The sequence below is a fragment of the Myotis nattereri genome (assembly GCF_964212035.1).
Source record: "Myotis nattereri genome assembly, chromosome: 3".
NCBI lineage: Eukaryota > Metazoa > Chordata > Mammalia > Chiroptera > Vespertilionidae > Myotis > Myotis nattereri.
Genome location: NC_138077.1, coordinates 80,053,735 through 80,073,663, shown reverse-complemented (window position 1 = coordinate 80,073,663; position 19,929 = coordinate 80,053,735). Strand labels below are relative to the sequence as shown.

At 44.5% G+C, this 19,929-nt stretch overlaps 1 protein-coding gene across 1 annotated transcript in view; it reads right to left on the bottom strand.

Moving 5' to 3' along the window:
- NIT2 (nitrilase family member 2) overlaps window positions 1–16,040 on the bottom strand; it is a 28,483-nt gene extending 12,443 nt beyond the window's left edge. The window contains exons 1-4 of the mRNA XM_081086744.1: window positions 15,949–16,040; window positions 12,608–12,726; window positions 8,023–8,143; window positions 6,868–6,956 (exon numbers count right to left, since the gene is read on the bottom strand). Coding sequence (XP_080942870.1) covers window positions 6,868–6,956; window positions 8,023–8,143; window positions 12,608–12,726; window positions 15,949–15,976 — 357 coding nt within the window. The 5' untranslated portion in view covers window positions 15,977–16,040. The remainder of the gene's footprint in view (window positions 1–6,867; window positions 6,957–8,022; window positions 8,144–12,607; window positions 12,727–15,948) is intronic.
- Between the last annotated feature and the right edge of the window lie 3,889 nt (window positions 16,041–19,929).

The window sequence follows — 19,929 nt, the reverse complement described above, 5'->3', positions numbered from 1 at the left end:
TTACCAAAAACTTTAAAGCAGCTATTGAAACTAAGCTCAAGAGTTTGAAGAAAAATATGCTCGCAATGAATTAAACAAATAGAAATATTGGTAGAGAAATAAAAGCCATAAAAAGGAACCAAATGAGCCCATGGCTCAGTGGTTGAGCATCAACCTATGAGCCAGGAGGTCACAGTTCGATTCCTGATCAGGGCACATGCAGGGTTGCGGGCTCCATTGTGGAGCGTGCAGGAGGCAGCCTGTCAATAATTCTCTCTCATCATTGATGTTTCTATCTCTCTCTCCCTCTCCCTTCCCCTCTGAAATCAATAAAAATACACTTTTTTTTTTTTTTAAAGAACTGGAAAATTTTAGAACTAAAAAATTCAGTATCTGAAATTTTTAAAAATATCATTGGATTGTGTTATAGAAGATTGGAGATTACAAAAGAAAGATTCAGAACACAGATTAGTGGATATTGTCCAATCTGAAGAAGAGAAAGAAAAAAGGTTGGGAAAATAAAAACAAAGAACCAGAGCCTTGGTGACCTGGTTTGAAGGAACAGTATCAAAACTGGAATCCTATAAAAAGAGAATGGGACAGAAATATATGTAACAAAATCATGCCCCCAAATTTCCTACCTATGGTGAAAGACTAAAAGGTCAAGTTTCATGAAGCACGACAAATACAAAGAAAACCACCTAGGCACATGAGACAAAATATCAACCACTAAAAAATACAAAAGAGAAATCTTGAAGCAGATAAAAACACAAGTTAACCACAAAGAACAATAATACAAGTTACCACTGACTAGTAAGAAAAGAAAGAAAAAAGAGGCTAGAAGATAATTGAAAAAGGTCTCTCCAACTGTTAGGGAAAAAATAAAACTGTCAACCCAGAATTCTATTCCACCAAAAATCTCTGTCAAGAATGAAGGCATGAGGGAGAACCAAGATGGCGGCATAGGTTAACGCCGGAGTTTGCTGCTTTGAACAACTACTTCAAAAGTGAAACTAAAAGACGGAAGGGACATCACCCAGAACCACTGGAACGCTGGCTGAGTGGAAGTCCTACAACTAGGAGGAAAGAGAAACGCATACGGACACTCAGAGGAGGCGCAGTGCTGAAGTCAAATTCTGAGGTGCGGAGTGCGCAGAGCGGGCTGGCAGCGGAGGGCGCGGTTGGCGTTTTCAATCGGGAGGGAGTCGCAGACTCTGAGCTCCAGATCCGGGCGAGTCTTTAGGGACCCAGACTCAAACGGGAGAAGCGGGACTGTCTGGCTTCGGTCAGAGCGAGTGCAGCTTTCTCTCCGAGCTTTGCAGCGGGTGCTGGGACTCAGAGAGGCAGAGCCCCTGGGGACAGGACTGAGAGCTGCCATAACTGCTCTCTCTGGCCCACCCTGTTGATCCTGTGCGACCCGCCCCGCCCCGCCCAAGCCCTGCACAGAGGCATTTGCTGGATAGCCTCAGGCAAACGCCAGATTAGCACCTCCCTAGAGGACAGAAGTTCTCTCACTGCTGACACAGCTGATTCTCATAGCCACTTGGCCTGGAGGTCAAACCCTCCCTGGAATTAGCTACAACAATCAAGATTTAAATATAAGACCGAGAACAAAGACCACTAGGGGGTGCACCAAGGAAGCATAACAAAATGCGGAGACAAAGAAACAGGACAAAATTGTCAATGGAAGATCTAGAGTTCAGATCCACACTTTTAAGGTCTCTCAAGAACTGTTTAGAAGCCGCCGATAAACTTAATGAGATCTACAAGAAAACTAATGAGACCCTCGATGTTATATTGGGGAACCAACTAGAAATTAAGCATACACTGACTGAAATAAAGAATATTATACAGACTCCCGACAGCAGAACAGAGGAGCGCAAGAATCAAGTCAATGATTTGAAATGCGAGGAAGCAAAAAACAACCAACCGGAAAAGCAAAATGAAAAAAGAATCCAAAAATGCGAGGATAGTGTAAGGAGCCTCTGGGACAGCTTCAGGCGTACCAACATCAGAATTATAGGGGTGCCAGAAGATGAGAGAGAGCAAGATATTGAAAACCTATTTGAAGAAATAATGACAGAAAACTTCCCTCACCTGGTGAAAGAAATGGACTTACAGGTCCAAGAAGCGCGGAGAACCCCAAACAAAAGGAATCCAAAGAGGACCACACCAAGACACATCATAATTAAAATGCCAAGAGCAAAAGATAAAGAGAGAATCTTAAAAACAGCAAGAGAAAGAAACTCAGTTACCTACAAGGGAATACCCATACGACTGTCAGCTGATTTCTCAACAGAAACTTTGCAGGCCAGAAGGGAGTGGCAAGAAATATTCAAAGTGATGAATACCAAGAACCTACAACCAAGATTACTTTATCCAGCAAAGCTATCATTCAGAATTGAAGGTCAGATAAAGAGCTTCACAGATAAGGAAAAGCTAAAGGAGTTCATCACCACCAAACCAGGATTATATGAAATGCTGAAAGGTATCCTTTAAGAAGAGGAAGAGGAAGAAAAAGGTAAAGATACAAATTATGAACAACAAATATGCATCTATCAACAAGTGAATCTAAGAATCAAGTGAATAAATAATCCGATGAACAGAATGAACTGGTGATTATAATAGAATCAGGGACATAGAAAGGGAATGGACTGACTATTCTTGGGGGGGAAAGGGGTGTGGGAGATGCGGGAAGAGACTGGACAAAAATCCGTGCACCTATGGATGAGGACAGTGGGTGGGGAGTGAGGGCGGAGGGTGGGGCGGGAACTGGGAGGAGGGGAGCTATGGGGGGAAAAAAGAGGAACAAATGTAATAATCTGAACAATAAAGATTTAATTAAAAAAAAAAAAGAATGAAGGCAAACTAAAGATGTTCATAAACGCTGAGACGGCCCTGTGAGGCTGGGAAGGCCCCTGTGAGGCTGGGACGGCCCCTGTGAGACTGAGATGGCCCCTGTGAGACTGAGACGGCCCCTGGGAAGCTGAGAAAAATACCACATGAACTCACTCATTTATGGATAATAAGGACCATTATAGACTGATGAACAAAAATGGATACAGAGGAAGAGCAGCATTGAGCAGAATGTCAAACTACAGTGGGAACCCTGGGGAGGGTTGAGGGGGGTAGGAGATCAACCGAAGGACATATATGCATGCATATGAGAATAACTAATGGACACAAGACACTGGGGGGTAGGGGAAGCCGGGGAATGTCAAGGGGGGGAAAAAGGAGACATGTGTAATACTCTTTGTAATATTTTAAGAAATAAAAAAAAAAAAATGTTCATAAACAAAAAATAAGAAAATTCATAGCTAGCAGATCCTCACTACAAAAAAGCGAAGGGAGAGAAAAACCAAGATGGCGGCACAGGTAAACACCGGAGATTGCTGCTTAGCACAACCTCTTCAAGAATACAACTAAAAGACAGAATGGACATCATCCAGAATCACAGGAAGGCTGGCTGAGTGGAAATTCTACAACTAGAAGGAAAGAGAAAAGCATACAGAGACTCAGAGGAGGTGCGGTGTGGAAGTAAAGTACAGAGGTACGGAGGCGCACAAAGAGAGGGCTGGCGGCTGACACAGTTGTCTTTTTCAATCGGTAGGGAGTCTCAAGCTCTAACCTCCAGTTCCGGGCGACTCTCTGGGGACCCAAACTCATACGGGAGAAACTGGACTGTCTGACATTGGTCGGAACTCGAGGGCAGCTTTCTCTCGGAGGTGCTTGCAGCGATTGATGGGACACTGAGAAGCGGGGCCTCTGAGGGCAGCCATAGCTGCTTGCTCCGCTCTGTTGATCCCCTGGGACCCCCGCCCCACCCAAACTGTGCGCCAGATTTTGCATATGAAAGGCCTGGCCCTTTGCAATCTGAAAATTACCTAACAAACTGCAGCTGCCCCAAGGCCCCAAGGCAACTCGCACTGCTTCACAGCTGTGCTCCTGCTGGGTAGCCTCAGGCAGAGGCTAGATTAGCACCTCCTTAGAGATCCAGGAGCCAGTGTGCCCGGTGGTCAGAGTGGGACCATCCAGATTGCAGCTCCTCGGATCCATAAAGGACACACTCAGGGGGCAGACTCAGTGAGCACCAAAGCCCCACTGAAGCAAGTCTTGCCCCATAAGGGTGTCTCCAGCACAGAAGTTCTCCCACTGCAGACACAGCTGATTCTCATAGCCAATTGGCCTGGAGGTCAATTCCTCCCAGTGATACCTACAACAATCAAGGCTTAACTACAACAAGACTGTGCACAAAGCCCACAAAGGGGAGCAACAAGAGTGTCCACCTCAGGTAATTGGGGAGGCTGAGCCACTGGGCCCTATAGGACACCTAGCACACAAAGCCACTCTATCAACACAGGGAAGCATGAAAAATGCGGAGACAAAGAAACTGGACACAAATGACAGAAATGGAGGAAGGCAAACTACTGGATATAGAGTTCAAAACCACACTTTTCAGATTTTTTAAGAACTTTCTAGAAACCACCAATAAATCTAGTAAGACCCTCAAAAAGTCTAGTGAGACCACCAATAAATGTAGTGAGACCCTCCAGAAATCTAGTGAGACCCTCGAGGTTATGAAAAAGGACCAACTAGAAATTAAGCATACACTGACTGAAATAAAGGATATTATGCAGAGTTCCAACAGTAGACTAGAGGATCACAAGAATCAAGTCAAAGATTTGAAATACAAAGAAGCAAAAAACACCCAACTGGAAAAGCAAAACGAAAAAAGAATCCAAAAATACAAAGGTAGTGTAAGGAGCCTCTGGGACAACTTCAAGCGTACCAACATCCGAATTATAGGGGTGCCAGAAGAAGAGAGAGAGCAAGACATTGAAAACGGGCGCCCTAACCAGTTTGGCTCAGTGGATAGAGTGTCGGCTTGCGGACTCAAGGGTCCCAGGTTTGATTCCGGTCAAGGGCATGTAACCTTGATTGTGGGCACATCCACAGTGGGGGGTGTGCAGGAGGCAGCTGATCGATGTTTCTCTCTCATCGATGTTTCTAACTCTCTATCCCTTTCCCTTCCTCTCTGTAAAAAAATCAATAAAATGTATTTAAAAAAATAGGAAGAGCTTAGAAATTTCATTTGAAGTAATATAATATTAACTCTAAGTAGACTGTGAAAATAAGGGTGCATATTGTAATGCCTATGGCCATGGTCGGCAAACTGCGGCTCGCGAGCCACATGCGGCTCTTTGGCCCCTTGAGTGTGGCTCTTCCACAAAATACCACATGCTGGCGCGCACATACAATGCAATTGAAACTTCGTGGCCCATGCGCAGAAGTCGGTTTTTGGCTTGGGCGAGTCTATTTTGAAGAAGTAGTCTGCAAACTGCGGCTCATGAACCAAATGCGGCTCTTTGGCCCCTTGGTATGGCTCTTCCTAAGCCTTAGGAGTACCCTAATTAAGTTAATAGCAAAGTACCTACCTATACAGTTTAAGTTTTAAAAATTTGCCTCTCAAAAGAAATTTCAATTGTTGTACTGTTGATATTTGGCTCTGCTGAGTAATGAATATGCCGACCACTGGCCTAGGGCAACGACTTAAAAAAGAACAGCAGAGGAGGTATAATTTAAAAGCCAATAGAAAAATTAAAATGGAATTCTAAAATACTCAACCCCAAAGAATGCAGAAAAGAAGAATAACAGGGGAAAAAACACCAAAAACAGTGAAATGTCTATGTGCTTAAATCCATCCATATCAATAATTATCTATATGATATGTATAAAAGGCTGTCTGTCCGTCTGACTGGTAGCTATGATACGCACTGACCACCAGGGGGCAGATGCTCAACGCAGGAGCTGCCATGACGCGAATTGGCCATTTAAAAATAAACGGCACCGTGGACCTGGCACCGACAAACGAACACTCGGCTTCCCCCATGCGGGACACAGGCCCTGCCACCACCTGGGAGTGATACCCCACCAACTGCAGCCAAGGCTGCCGAGACCCCATGGTGCAAAATGCGGACCACAGCCCAGCCCAGCCTGGAAATGGTGGCTGTGGGAGCTGGGTAATGACGTCACGTAGCAACGCCTGGCTTCCTCTCCCTAGCAACTAGCCTCCTTGCAGTTTCTTCAGCCCAGGAACCTGACTTGCTTTATAGCCAGCTGCAAACATTTCACACTGTAACCAAATGTTTGTGAAGCGTTTTTACATGCCTCATCTCTTTTGGTCCTCACAGAAGTCCTGGAGTAGGTAGATAGGAGACTCGGTAGAATCCTATTTTTCTTTTCATTAGCAAGATGCAAATAGCAATATTAAAATATTTCTTCTAATTCATTTCCTTTCAATGTGCACAAATCCGTGCACCAGGACACTAGTATTCACTGTAAATGGAGTAACTACTCCAGTTAAAAGGCAAAGACTGTCAGAATGAATAAAAATGCAAAACCCAACTATATGCTACCTACAAATTTTAAATATAAAGACACATGTAGCTTGAAAGAAAAGATTTAAAAAAGACACACCAAAATTAAGTACAAGAAGAGTGGCTACAGTATTATGAGAGATAAAATAAACTTTAAGAATGAGTATTATAAGGGGGGAAAAAAAAAAGCAGAACAGACATTCCATAACAACAGAAGAATGAACTTACCAGGAAGACTTAATAATCCTAAATGTATATGCATTTACTACTGCAAAAATGTCAACACTCCCCAAACTATCTCTATATGTTCAATGCAATCCTAACTAAATTTCTGCAGGTTTTTCCTTTGACAGGCTAAGTCTAAAATTTATACTAAAATGCCAGATCCAAGAATAGCCAATTGTGCCACCCCGTCAAAATGCCTGATGTGTGTACAACACAATGAGAAGAAACAGGGGACTTCATAGTAAATTCTCAAGAGGCAATGAGACTTGCCACATTTCCTACTTACCTTTCTGTGCTTTACCAGCAAAGCTCCATCAGGCCCAAACACGGCACAGGTGTTATACAATTTCCCAGAATCCTCTTCAGGAATGGAACCTTTTGTTGAGAGGAGAAAGACGCAGGCACAGAAAACATTCTGAATAAAGCATTCTTTTGGAACGGGACAGAGGCTTGATAAACTGTCCCTTAGGCCTAACAATACAGTTTACTATCTTCTAAGGGTCATTTAACCAGTTGTTTTCCTTCTGGAATACAATCTCTCAGAGACAAATTCCAGAGTGCGGATAACTAGTGTAGAAAATCATCATTACCAGTTCGGTGTGTGTCCTTCCACCACTAGGTCAGATGCTAAAGACAAGTTTCAAAAATATCCAAACTGTTTCTGAATTCGGCTTTGATCTTGAGCCAAATTTAACCTGAAACACTGAAGCAACATGGGGGATTCACTGTTGCTCAACTTAAGTCCACCAGGCCCTCCTTCAGTATAGCTGCATCCCAAAGGCCTCAAGATGGGAATGTAGCCACATGTCTGTCCACCACTCACTTAGTTCCCAGTCCTGCCTCCTCTTGCTTTGCCTTCTTTTTCCACCTCTTACTCATTTCTAATTCTTAATATAGCATAAATACAGAAATAATTTTGTTTGCTGTACTTATTAAACAGTTTTGCTGTGCTGATTCTTTTAAGCAAACAGAACATTTTATAACTTATTTTACAACCACATAAAGCTACCCTGATGTACGTAGCCTCTTTAAGAAAAACAATCTTCTTAACCCTGTATCAGTAAAATGAAAGACACCCAGGTACGGCTTTTCTTTCCACACTTCCACCTGCGCCTTCACCCCCACTCCTTCTCCAGGGAAAATCACACTGCCAGTTCGGCGTGTGCCCTTCCACAACACTATGTCTTACATGCAAAACACATACAAAAATCAATAACCTTTTGTGTGAGGGACTAATATGAATGGGAGTACTTGTTAATATCATGGAACCTGCTCTTTTCCCACTGAACAGTGTGTCTGGATGAGCTCTCCCCTTTACTACATATAGACCGACTTCATTCTTTTCAATGGCTAATTCGTATTCCATGGTTTAAGTGCAACAACAAAAATTACCCATAGGCTTTTAATGTTCAGCCATTATACCTTGAGGGTAGAAAGTTACCTCCAATGAGATATATGCTGCACTCCTTTGCTACTTCTGAGAGCTTCTGTGTGGATTCACCAGGAATTTTCTCTGCATATTCAGGAAAATAGTTCGTGCCATATGGAGAATTAAAGCATTCCTAGAATAATGATAGTAGAGAAAAAGAGAGAGAGAGAAAAAACATCAGAACACCCAACCCATTTTAAAGTTCTGCCCAGGGTTGCAGAGCCTGTAGACCAGGGGTGGGCAAACTTTTTGACTCGAGGGCCACAATGGGTTCTTAAACTGGACCGGAGGGCCGGAACAAAAGCATGGATGGAGTGTTTGTGTGAACTAATATAAATTCAAAGTAAACATCATTACATAAAAGGGTACGGTCTTTTTTTTTTTTTTTAGTTTTATTCATTTCAAATGGGCCGGATCCGGCCCGCGGGCCGTAGTTTGCCCACGGCTGCTGTAGACACAGGCAGGTCTCAGCAGCTGTGTCAGGTGGAGCTTAGAAGAAACAAGGCACCTGTGCTCAGCCAGACCCTGCTCATCTTGGCAAAAGGTGGGAACGGCCTCTCCCTCGAGTCTACAGGGGAGCTCACATTCCCAGGGCACCTAGGCCCACCGCAACGGGCTTACTCTCAGGACTTCATTAGGATGAATCCATAGGCTCAAAGTTATATTAACTATGTAAAGCAATAAAGCCTGGGATTGGAAAAATACAGAAGCTTTGAAAGCCACAGACGTTAAGACATTTCCTCATTGGTAAAATGAACTGTTTCTAAGCTCCCTTCCAGCTCTATCATCCTGATCCTGTGGAATCTCATTCCCCAGGACACATCTGTCTGCCACAGCTGTGATAAAAGAAAAGCACAAACCACTAGACTTTGACTCTAATTCATTCGCCTTGCATTTATTGAGATTGCCTGTGCACCACACACTATGCTAAGGAACTCAAGCTTACCAGCTTGTACAAAACGTATGTCAGACAGAGAAGCAGAGCTGAATTCAAGTGCTTCACTCCTGGTCTTTAGCTCTAATGCCCAGGCAACACAAACCAACAAGAGGCCATGATTAGGGTACAAGTACAGGTGAGTCCAGGACTGGAGTGGTAAGGAAGACAGGATTAACATTAAGATCTCAAGCTCCCCTGTTAAAGATTCCTACTCACTGGCCATATCTGTGATGGACCGGAGCCCAATATACAAGGCAGCCCTGAAAATTCTCCAGTCAATCTAAGCAGGGTTTTCAAAGAGCTGCCTCTTCCCCAAGGAGGGAGAGAGTGGGGGAGGGGCTGTCTGGAATTCGTTCCACCACTGACCCCGCAGGATCCTTCTCTGGAGCTAACCCCTACTTGATGACAAGCAAATGAGGTGCAACCTTCAGCTGGTTGTTTTAAAAGAAATCACCTAGAAAAGAGATGCAGAATCCTACATTTAGAAAGACACCACAGGCTTCCTAAACGTCTCAGAATAGTTTCAGTTTTTAAAAATTTGTTTTAAATGTGGGAGATTTAGCTCTAAAATCAATACATCCTGGTCCTATAAAGAATTATACAAGGTGAGGAACCAAGATGGCGGCATAGGTAAACAACGGAAATTGCTGCCTCGCACAACCACTTCAAAAATACAACTAAAGACAAAATGGACATCACCCAGAACAACAGGAAGGCTGGCTGAGTGGAAATTCTACAGCTAGAAGGAAAGAGAAAAGCACACTGAGACTCAGAGGAGGTGCAGAAGTAAAGTGCAGAGGTATGGAGGTGCACGCGGAAAAGGCTGGCAACTGAGAACGAGGTTGTTTTTTTCAATCGGGAGGGAGACACAAGCTCCCGACTGCTCTGAACTCCAGTTCTGGGCGAGTCTCTGGGGACCCAGACTCATACGGGAAGAAACTGGACTGTCTGGCATCGGTCGGAACTTGAGGGTGGCTTTCTCTCAGAGGTGCTTGCAGCGATTACTGGGACACTGAGACCCAGAGCCTCTTAGGGTAGGACTGAGGATCAGCCATAGCTGTTTGCCCTGCCTGGTTGATTCCCTGAGACACCCCCACACCCCCCAAGCTGTGCACAGAGGCTTTTGCATATGAATGGCCTGGCCCTTTGCAAACTAAAATTACCTAACAAACTGCAGCTGGGTCAGAGAGACCCAGAACATCCAAAAGAAGGCCCAAGGCCCCAAAGCAGCTTGCATTGCTTCACAGCTGGGACTCATCTGGGCACCACCAAACCCCCAAAAAAGAAGAGGACTCTGTAGATCTTTTCATAGCTCCTGCTGGGTAGCCTCAGACAGAGGCTAAATTAGCACCTCCTTAGAGGTCCAGTGTACCCAGTGGTCAGTGTGGGACCATCCAGATTCCAACTCCTTAGATCCTTAAGGGACACACTCAGGGGCAGACTCAGTGAGCACCAAAGCCCCACTGAAGCAAGTCTTGCCTCATAAGGGTATCTCCAGCAAAGAAGTTCTCCCACTGTAGACACAGCTGATTCTCACAGCCATTGGCCTGGAGGTCAATTCCTCCCAATGATACCTACAAAAATCAAGGCTTAACTACAACAAGACTGTGCACAAAGCCCACAAAGGGGTGCACCAAGAGTGTCCACCTCAGGTAATTGGGGAGGCTGAGCCACTGGGCCCTATAGGACACCTAGCACAAAAAGCTACTCTATCAACACAGGGAAGCATAAAAATGCGGAGACAAAGAAACAGGTCACAAATGACGGAAATGGAGGAAAGCAAACTACTGGATATAGAGTTCAAAACCACACTTTTAAGGTTTTTCAAGAATTTTCTAGAAACTGACGATAAATGTAGTGAGACCCTCAAAAAACCTAGTGAGACCCTCGAGGTTATGAAGAGGACCAACTAGAAATTAAGCAAACACTGACTGAAATAAAGAATATTATACAGACTCCCAACAGCAGACCAGAGGATCGCAAGAATCAAGTCAAAGATTTGAAATACGAAGAAGCAAAAAACACCCAACCGGAAAAGCAAATTGAAAAAAGAATCCAAAAATACAAAGGTAGTGTAAGGAGCCTCTGGGACAGCTTCAAGCGTACCAACCAACATCCGAATTATAGGGGTGCCAGAAGAAGAGAGAGAGCAAGACATTGAAAACCTATTTGAAGAAATAATGACAGAAAACTTCCCCTACCTGGTCAAAGAAATAGACTTACAAGTCCAGGAAGCACAGACAACCCCAAACAAAAGGAATCCAAAGAGGACCACGCCAAGACACATCATAATTAAAATGCCAAGAGCAAAAGACAAAGAGAGAATCCTAAAAGCAGCAAGAGAAAGACAGTCAGTTACCTCCAAGGGAATACTCATACGACTGTCAGCTGATTTCTCAACAGAAACTTTGCAGGCCAGAAGAGAGTGGCAAGAAATATTCAAAGTGATGAATAGCAAGAACCTACAACCAAGATTACTTTATCCAGCAAAGCTATCATTCAGAATTGAAGGTCATATAAAGAGCTTCTCAGATGAGGAAAAGCTAAAGGGGTTCATTATCACTAAACCAGTATTATATGAAATGCTGAAAGGTACCCTTTAAGAAGAGGAAGAAGAAGAAAAAGGTAAAGATACAAATTATGAACAACAAATACACATCCATCAACAAGTAAATCTAAAAATCAAGTGAATAAATAATCTGATGATCAGAATATACTGGTGATTATAATAGAATCAGAGGCATAGAAAGGGAGTGGACTGACTATTCTTGTGGGGGAAAGGGGGGTGGGGGATGCGGGAATAGACTGGACAAAAATCGTGCACCTATGATTTAGGACAGTGGTGGAGGGGTGAGGGTGGAGGGTGGGAGGGGAACCGGGTGGAGGGGAGCTATGGGGGGAAAAAAGAGGAACAACTGTAATAATCTGAACAATAAAGATTTAATAATAATAAAAAAAGAAATATACAAGGAGCCCTGGCTGGGTGGCTCAGTTGGTTGGAGTGTCATCCAATACACCAAAGGTTGCAAGTTCATTCCCAGTCAGGGTGTGTATGGGAGGCAACCAGTCAATGTTTCTCACCTCTCACCTCTCTCTCTCTCTCTCTCTCTCTCTCTCTCTCTCTCTCTCTCTCTCCCCTCCCCCCTATACCCCCTCTAAATATCAAGAGAAAACATACCCTGGGGAGAGGATTTAAAAAAAACAAAGATCAACCAAAGGACTTGTATGCATGCATATAAGCCTAACTAATGGACACAGACAACAGGGGGGTAAGGGCATGAGTTGGGGAGGTCAGGGGGGTTATGGTGGGATAAGAACACATATGTAACACCTTAATCAATAAAGAAATTTTTAAAAAAAGAAGAATTATATAAGGAAAGAAGGGAAATATCCGAGGTGGAGTGTTTCAGCTTTAGGTAAGTCCTTCAGCCCACTAGGGTTCTGAGCAGAGTAGGTGATCCTCACGTTAAAGACCTATAACCACATGGGCACATCCAGTCACAGAGGCCCCTGCGAGGGTCACCTTTCAGACAAACATGACACAATCCTGGCCCCCAAAGGGCCTTGCTGGACGCCGGACACAAGAGGAAAACCAGAGCTAGCAGATACTATTCTGTGGGGCCCACAGTTCCCAGAAAGGGGTGGTTCTTCCATACTTACTGGCAGGGAAACTATTTTTGCTCCTTGTGTGGCTGCCTTCCGGACAAGGCCACAAGCTCGAGTGAGATTATCCGATTTGATGGAAGAAACTTGAAGTTGGATGAGGGCCAAGCGGAAAGCTGAAGAAGAAGAGAAAACAAGTGTCAGAAGATCTGACTGCTGAATCAGAACAGCAGTTCTCACCTGAGGACAACTCCGCCTCCCAGGACATCTGGCAGTGTCTGGAGACAGTCTGGACTGTCACACTGGTGGGGTGCTACTGGTATCTACTGGTAACAGGAAGAGGTCAGAAATGCTGCTAAACCTGCCATAATGTATAGGGCAGTCCCTCACAACAACCTATCCAGTCCAAAATTTCAATAATGGTGGTGGTAAGAAACCTTGGTAGAGCAACTGCCATGGGCAGAGCCCCATGCCAAGCACAAGAACCTGAAGTGAAGTAGGCAGGGCCAGATGTTTACTTACAAATGAGAACAGGGCTTGAAGGAAGACAACTAGGTTTGAATACACAACTATTCCTTACTATTTGATCTTGGGCTTCGGCCTACCCCTTATCCGGGTAACTGAGGGCATTCCAGTACAGAAGGTGAAATCACACTGGGAATGGAGCAGTGGGTCCATGGGAAGGGGAGACACCTGTCTCAAGTTCCCCATTAGGGGCTGGGGCTCAATGCCTAGGTGGCAGCTGGTGGGCTGCGGATGTGCCCAATCACAGGGCAGGGTTCCTGCATACCTGTGAGGGTCTGTACTCACCCCATGAATATCCCTGTGCCCAAGGGACCACAACATTAAGTAGCAAATAAAAAACACCACGAGATGTTGAGACACTGCAGAAGGAAAAGCTGACAGCACTTTTTCCTGCGATCTTAACAAGGTTCCACACCTTTACTGGGGACTGGACCCCACAAATTATGTAGCCAGCCCTGCCAACAGATCTGTGGTCAGCCTTAGGGCAAGGAGGTCTGGCTTATTCCCTCCGTGAGGTGGTAGCTACACCCTACATTTGCTTTCCTATATTCTTTAGAGTTCTCTTTCAGCTCTTATAGTAATCACTTTCTACTGGTTAATAATTCTTTATATAAAACTGTCCCTGCCGAAACCGGTTTGGCTCAGTGGATAGAGCGTCGGCCTGCGGACTAAAAGGTCCCAGGTTCGATTCCGGTCAAGGGCATGTACCTGGGTTGCGGGCACATCCCCGGTAGGAGATGTGCAGGAGGCAGCTGATCGATGTTTCTCTCTCATCGATGTTTCTAACTCTCTATCTCTCTCCCTTCCTCTCTGTAAAAAATCAGTAAAATATATTTTTAAAAAAACAAACGAAAAAAAACTGTCCCTGTTCAAGTGACTGGTGTGGTTTCTGTGTACTATGCAGACCCTGACTGATACACAGTTTTTGCTCATGGTCTGAGGTGAGGCTGCTAGTTCAGGAATTAGCAGTAATGCCCTCCCCTAGCTTCCCTGCCCACCCCTGCTCTACGGTCTGAAAACCCCACCACGAGAGAGCGCTCACTCTGGGTGTCTCCTGAACCTGTGCAAATGTCCTCAGAAGAGGCAGGGCTGACAGACCTGGCCTTTGATGAAGGCCTCTCTGGCTCAGGGTTAACCCTGAAAGGAAAATGCAGACATCGAATTCCTTGGTTTATAAAGTGAGAAGAGCTCAATTTAATCCTGAATGCAGCTTGTTAAACAGTTTCAGAATCTGGATGAAAACAAAGGAAACTAAAATAGGGAACAAAAGCTGGGATTACTTCGGGACAAGCAAATATGCTGAGAACATTACCAGAACATCACACAACCCACTACAGGTCTCCACTGAAACTCAGAAGCTGGGCTTGTCTCTGCTTCAGAGGAGGACTGGGGGATGTGGGTGGGGGCAGGGGTGAAGTCCACACAGCTATTACTCGCTTCCCTCTCCCCCATCCCACTCAGAGAGGCAGCTCCTGAATCAGGCTTGGGATTGCCTGCATTCTGCAAATCGCCAATCCACAGAGGGGACTGCACCAGGGCAATTCACCATTGATTGGGGAGCACTAGTTACCTCAGCTGTAAAATACAAATACAATGATTTTGTAGGTCCCTGGCTGCCCTAACAGTCATCGTAGTCTAACAACAAAGGACTTACCCAGGGAAAAAAAATATACATAAGTGCAAATGCCAACATGGGAACATAAAACACTTTGTAAATAAGGAAACAAGAGCTTGCAGAGGGAAAAGTTGCAGTCAGTGTAACAATCTAAGCCCAAACCTGGAACAGTAAAGCAAGATGGGCACCTTGTTTGTTTAATTTTTTTTTTTTTGGGGGGGGGGGTTGTCATATGATTTGAAAAAACTCAAGGAAGTCAGACAGCCACCACTAAGAAGCACAGCTCTCAAGTCCATCAGCTGTCATGCCCGCCTCTGCAACGATGCAGTCACATCCAGAGGGAGGTGTGTGACAGGGCTCCCATACGACGATCCCGAACAATCGTTCAGCCACCAACTTGCACTCCAGGTTGAAATAAAAAACAAAGAGCACTTCCACACCTTATCGTCTCACAGGAGCCTCACAAGACTCCCACGTAGGGGCACGTGTGTCCATTTTACAGGTCATGGAACTGAGGTCCAGAGAGAATAGATGACTCGTTGACAGGGGAAGCTACTGACTGAGCATCGACTGTAAGACTCCAGGTCTCCAGGCTGAGTCCAGTTCACCGCACTGCCCCGTGTCAAGAAATCTGGCACAGGCCTGGGGGCAAACTCAACCCCGGGTCCGACCCGGCATGGGGCTGTGGAACTAACATGCAATACCCAACCTCTAAGCTCAATGTCCAGGTGCAGAAACTACTTGCCCAATTGTTGGCTCAGGAGTGGGGGGCGGGTGCAACGTGGAGCACATGATCCAGTCCTATCTCAAGCCCAAATCCAAGGAAACAGGTGCTCCAGTTTCACGTGACTGGGCTCAAAACTCAAGTTCAAAAGTCAGTCTCAGGTAAAGAGGGTGAGAGCAATCCGCTTGTGGTCCGGCCCCTGCTGCAAAGCCTCAGAGTCTCCAGGAATTCCAAGGGCAGAGGCTCACACTGGAGCTGTCAGTCACCACAACTACCCAGGGCGTCGCTGGAAAGGTGGTCTCGGAAGGGCCGGGACCTGCGTGTTACCGGAGCGCCCGCGGCTCTGGGACCCACCTCCAGGCACTGCCTCGCGGGACGCGGGAGAAGCCCGTGGGGAGCAGGCGCGGGCCCACCCTGCCCGCGCCCCTAGAAGCCGGGACCCCGGGTGTGCGCCGGCCCGCGCTCCGCCGCCCCGGCCCGCCCCCGGATCAGGGAAGCCCCCGCCGGCGCCGCACCCGTAGCCGCGCTACTTACTGGCCATGGCTCTCCCGGGAAACACCATGCGCGACGCAGTGGAGCTGAAGTCTCGGGACAGACCCCAGCGGTGCCGTGAGGGGCGGGGGCAAAGCCGCACCGGAAGGGGCGGGACTAGCGGCCGAGGCCCCGCCCCGGGCCCGCCCACTGCACTGGGCGGGGCTTCGTGCTGTGCTCCTGCAACTCTAGTGCACCGCTCACTGTGTGCGCCAGCGGGCCAACCAGACGCGGCTGGTTACGACACAGTCCGGAAAAAGCAATGCCCCGAGCGGCGAAGGGACAAAGCGGGGCGACCTAAGTCAGGGAGGCGTCTGGTGAATGTTTAACAACCGGCCTCTCCGACTCTCAGCGAAAGGACGGAATCTGTTGCTGTTTGGATTAGCTCTGTGTGCTGACTGCCTGGGGCTGTTTGAACGAGTAGCTGTAACTGGGGAACTGTCCAGGTTCGGGGAGGCACTCAGGCGGGAGAGGGACCTACCTGCTAGGGCTGTTACCTAATGAGGGAGGGAAAGAGATAAACAGGGTTCAAACTCAATTTCCTCAACAACTGAGTCCTCTAAGGCACTGAAATCTGTTTGGTAATGTTGTTTTAGAATTTTTCCATTTATACTTACTCGTCGGTATTGCTTTTTGATTTTTACTTTGTGCTTTTAAGTTTGGAGATCAAAAATTATAAAACAAAAATTTGCTATTTTTTGTTTTAAGTGCATCAAGTGTTTTTTTGTTTTAATTTTTATTTTCTTTATTGATTAAGGTATTACATATGTACCCTTATCCCCCCATTGCCCCCTCCCCCCCCCAACCACTCATGCCCTCACCCTCCTGGTGTCTGTGTCCATTGGTTAGGCTTATATGCATGCATACAAGTCCTTTGGTTGATCTCTCCCCTTACCCCCACCTTCCCTTGCCCTTCCTCTAAGGTTTGCAGTTGATCAATGCTTCTCTGTCTCTGGATCTGTTTTTGTTCATCAGTTTATGTTGTTCATTATATTCCACAAATGAGTGAGATTATGTGATATTTATCTTTCACCAACTGACTTATTTCGCTTAGCATAATGCTTTCCAGGTCCATCCATGCTGTTGCAAATGGTAAGAATTCCTTCCTTTTTAGAGCAGCATAGTAGTCCATTCTGCAGATGGACCACAGTTATTTAATCCACTCATCTGCTGATGGGCTGTTTCCAAATCTTAGCTATTGTAAATTAGCTAAGATTTGAACATAGGTGCATATATCCTTTCTGATTGGTGTTTCTAGTTTCTTGGGATATATTCCTAGAAGTGAGATCACTGGGTTAAATGGGAGTTCCATTTGTAGTTTTCTGATGAAACTCCATACTGTTCTCCACAGTGGCTGCACCAGTTTACATTCCCACCTGCAGTGCACGAGGGTTCCATTTTCTCTGCATACTTGCCAGCACTTGTCATTTGTTGATTTGTTGATGATAGCCATTCTGACAGGAGTGAGATGGTACCGCATTGTCGTTTTGATTTGCATTTCTCCAATGATTAGTGACTTTGAGCATGTTTTCATATGTCTCTTGGCTTTCTGAATGTCCGCTTTTGAAAAGTGTCTATTTAGGTCCGTTACCCATTTTTTGATTGGGTTGCTTATCTTCCTTTTGTTAAGTTGTATGAGTTGCCCATAAATGTTGGAGATTAAACACTTATCAGAAATAACATTGGCAAATATGTTCTCCCATGCAGTGGGCTTTCTTGTTGTTTTGTTGGTGGTATCTTTAGCTGTGCGGAAGTTTTTTATTTTGATGTAGTTCCATTTGTTTATTTTCTCCTTAGTTTCCATTGCTCTAGGACAGTGATGGCGAACCTTTTGAGCTCGGCGTGTCAGCATTTTGAAAAACCCTAACTTAACTCTGGTGCCGTGTCACATATAGAAATTTTTTGATATTTGCAACCATAGTAAAACAAAGACATATTTTTATATGTATTTTATATATTTAAATGCCATTTAACAAAGAAAAATCAACCAAAAAAATGAGTTCGCATGTCACCTCTGACACGTGTGTCACCTCTGATACGTGTGTCATAGGTTCGCCATCACTACTCTAGGAGCTGTATCGGTAAAGATATTGCTACAACAAATGTCTACTATTTTGCTGCCTATGGCTTCTAAGATTTTTATAGTTTCCCATCTTACATTTAAGTCCTTTAAGCATTTTGAGTTCATTTTTGTGTATGGTGTAAATTGGTGGTCTAGTTTCATTTTTTTTTTTTTTGCATGTATCTGTCCAATTTTCCCAACACCATTTATTTTTTTTTAATATATATTTTATTGATTTTTTACAGAGAGGAAGGGAGAGAGATAGAGAGCTAGAAACATCGATGAGAGAGAAACATCGGTCAGCTGCCTCCTGAACACCTCCTGCTGGGGATGTGCCCACAAGCAAGGCACGTGCCCTTGACCAGAATCGAACCTGGGATCCTTCAGTCCGCAGGCCAACGCTCTATCCACTGAGCCAAACCAGTCAGGGCCCTAACACCATTAATTGAAGAGACTGTCTTGACTCCATTGTATGCTTTTGCCTCCTTTGTCAAATATTAATTGAGCATAGTGATTTGGGTCGATTTCTGGGTTCTCTATTCTATTCCATTGCTGTATATAGCTGTTCTTGTGCCAGTTCCAGGCAGTTTTGAGAACAGTGGCTTTGTAATACAGATTTATATCTGGTATTGAGATCCCTCCTACTTTGTTCTTCTTTCTCACAATTGCTGCAGCTATTCGGGGTCTTTTTTTTTATTCCAGATGAATTTTTGGAGAGTTCATTCTAGGTCTGTGAAATATGCCATTGGTATTTTAATGGGGAGTACACTGAATGTATAGATTGCATTGGGTGGTATGGACATTGTAATGCTGTTGATTCTACCAGTCCATTAACACAGTATGCTCTTCCATCGATTTATGTCTTCCTCTCTTTTTTCGTGTCCTGTAGTTTTCCGAGTACAGGTCTTTTACCTCCTTAGTTAAGTTTATTCCTAGGTATCTTAATTTTTTTGATGCAATGGTAAATGGGATTTTTGTTTAATCTTTCTGTAAGTTCACTAATTGTGTATAAAAATGCCATAGCTTTCTGATGTTAATTTTGTATCCTGCTACATTGCTGAATTCATTTATTAAGTCTAATAATTTTTTGATAGAGTCTTTAGGGTTTTCTATGTACAGTATCATGTCATCTGCGAATAATGACAGTTTTACGTCTTTGTTTCCAACTTGGATACCTTTTATTTCTTCTTATTGTCTAATTGCTATGGCTAGTACTTCCAGTACTATGTCAAACAGGAGTGGTGGAAGTTGGCACCCCTGTCTTGTTCCTGGCCTTAGGTGAAATGGTTTTAGTTTTTGCCCATTGAATATGATGTTGACTGTGGATTTGTCGTATAAAGCTTTTATTACGTTGAGGTATGATCCCGCTATTCCCACTTTGCTGAGGTTTGTTTCTTGTGTTGTTGTTTTTTTTTTAAATCAAGAAAGGATGTTGTATTTTGTCCAGTGCTTTATCTGCATCAATTGATATGACTATGTGATTTTTATCTCTCAATTTGTTTATGTGATGTATCACATTTATAGATTTGTGGATATTGTACCATCATTGCATTCCCAGGATAAATCCTACTTGGTCATTGTGTATGATCTTTCTGATGTAATGCTGGATCCGATTTGCTAGAATTTTGTTGAGGAATTTAGCATCTGTGTTCATGAGAGATATTGGCCTATAGTTCTCTTTTTTTGTGGTGTTTTTATCTGGTTTTGGGATTCGGGTAATGCTGGCCTCATAGGGGAAATTAAAGGGGAAATAAGGAGCTTTGCAGACAAAAAAAAGCTTAGGGCATTTATTACCACCAAGCCAGCAATGCAAGAAATGCTAAAGGGACTGTTGTAAAAAGAAAAAATAGAAAGAAAAGAAGGAACACGGGCATAAAGAATTAAAATGGTACAAAAAAAGTACCTATCAATAATAACCTTAA